This window comes from Mizuhopecten yessoensis, unplaced genomic scaffold (assembly GCF_002113885.1).
Source record: "Mizuhopecten yessoensis strain PY_sf001 unplaced genomic scaffold, ASM211388v2 hete_35937814, whole genome shotgun sequence".
Lineage (NCBI taxonomy): Eukaryota > Metazoa > Mollusca > Bivalvia > Pectinida > Pectinidae > Mizuhopecten > Mizuhopecten yessoensis.
The window spans coordinates 1-1,395 of NW_018481419.1; the positions used below are offsets into that span (position 1 = coordinate 1).

General features: G+C 36.5%; 1 protein-coding gene across 1 annotated transcript; it reads left to right on the top strand.

The window, feature by feature from the left end:
* Positions 1–132: 132 nt before the first annotated feature.
* On the top strand, positions 133–1,372 carry LOC110444007 (phospholipid-transporting ATPase ID-like; the record flags this gene model as incomplete). Its single annotated transcript, XM_021488449.1, has 2 exons — positions 133–295; positions 1,293–1,372. Coding segments are annotated over 2 exons (243 nt in total), but the record flags the coding sequence as incomplete, so codon positions are not given.
* Positions 1,373–1,395: the final 23 nt, after the last annotated feature.

Genomic DNA, 1,395 nt, shown 5'->3' on the forward strand with positions numbered 1-1,395 from the left:
ACCAGGTGAGCGATGCAGGCCCATTGGGCCTCTTGTTTAAATCGTTTAATGGATAAATCAGGAATCATAAATGATACTGAAGTCACCTTTTCCATCTGTATTGATCTTGCCATCTAAACCTTTCATTTTCAGCATACGCCAAAAGTGAATTTTTCCGACAATCCTTACTTCGAGACAAGTTTTGATTTCTACGACTCTCAGCTTTTGACAGCTATCCACGATGGAAACACCCTTGCACATAGGTTTTTCTACATCCTGGCTCTTTGCCACACTGTTATGCCGGAGATGAATGATGGTAAGTATTATGACAATTTCAGCATTTAACGTTTTGATAATCAGTCTTCCATTGGTACTACCTGACCAAACCAGAGGTTTGGTACTACCTGACCAAACTAGAGGTTTGCTCTCTATCTGTCCCTTAGTCAGCTGGTTGTGCATCACTTTGTCCAAAACATTTCCCATACTTTGTCACCTTCCATAATTGCTCAGTTTTGTACGCACCTTAAATGATATCTGGAATATTTCATCGCAATTAATTTCATGTTTTTCTCTTCAAAATATAAGTAGGCACTTTTGCATGTTAAAAAAATGGTAAACATGAGCTATTAGTTGTTGATTTTGACCAAATGTAGCCAAATTGTTCTAAGAAAGTGTGTTGCATGAAACACAGGTAAATCTGAGGTAAATATTCTGGTCAAAATGCAGCTTTATGAAACAGTCGATAATTGACTTGACGTTGTTTTATAAAGCAACACTTGCCTATTGCTGTTAGATATGTTGGCAGTCATAGATAACCCCCCTTAGGGTGGTGCAGTGGTCCATATTTGATTCAAGTCCCTTCTCCACACCCATGCAGAGTTATAGCCTTTTGTTAATTTTTGAAACCAAACTTTGTATAAAAGCGAGGTGACTGGATTATTTTGCAATACTTTGCCTTGTTTTTACCTGAAAAGCTCTTACTAGAGATTGTCGTTCTTGTCAAGTGAATATTTTCACAATAAATGAGAAATGCATTTATCTTGTATATTTTCATGAATTGTTCTTTGTTTTTTGTCAATATGCAGTGTGCTTAAGAAGTAGAACATAATTCTGGTGAAAAAAATATGCTGTAATGTTACTGCTTTTTTGGAAGTATGTAATTAAAAACAAAATCAATCTTTTAAAGTATATTACGCTGTATTTATGAATCGAATTCCAAATGAAGTTACAGTGAGAGGTATTTATATATTTTCTCAACTCACTAGGTACGTAGGTATCTATAATCTCACCTGTTGGTGTTTGCTTGTTAACAGGTGTCCTTGAGTATCAGGCCCAGTCACCTGACGAGGGAGCTTTGGTCGGTGCTGCCAGGAACTTTGGTTTCGTCTTTAAGGTATGTATCAATGTTATTATCTC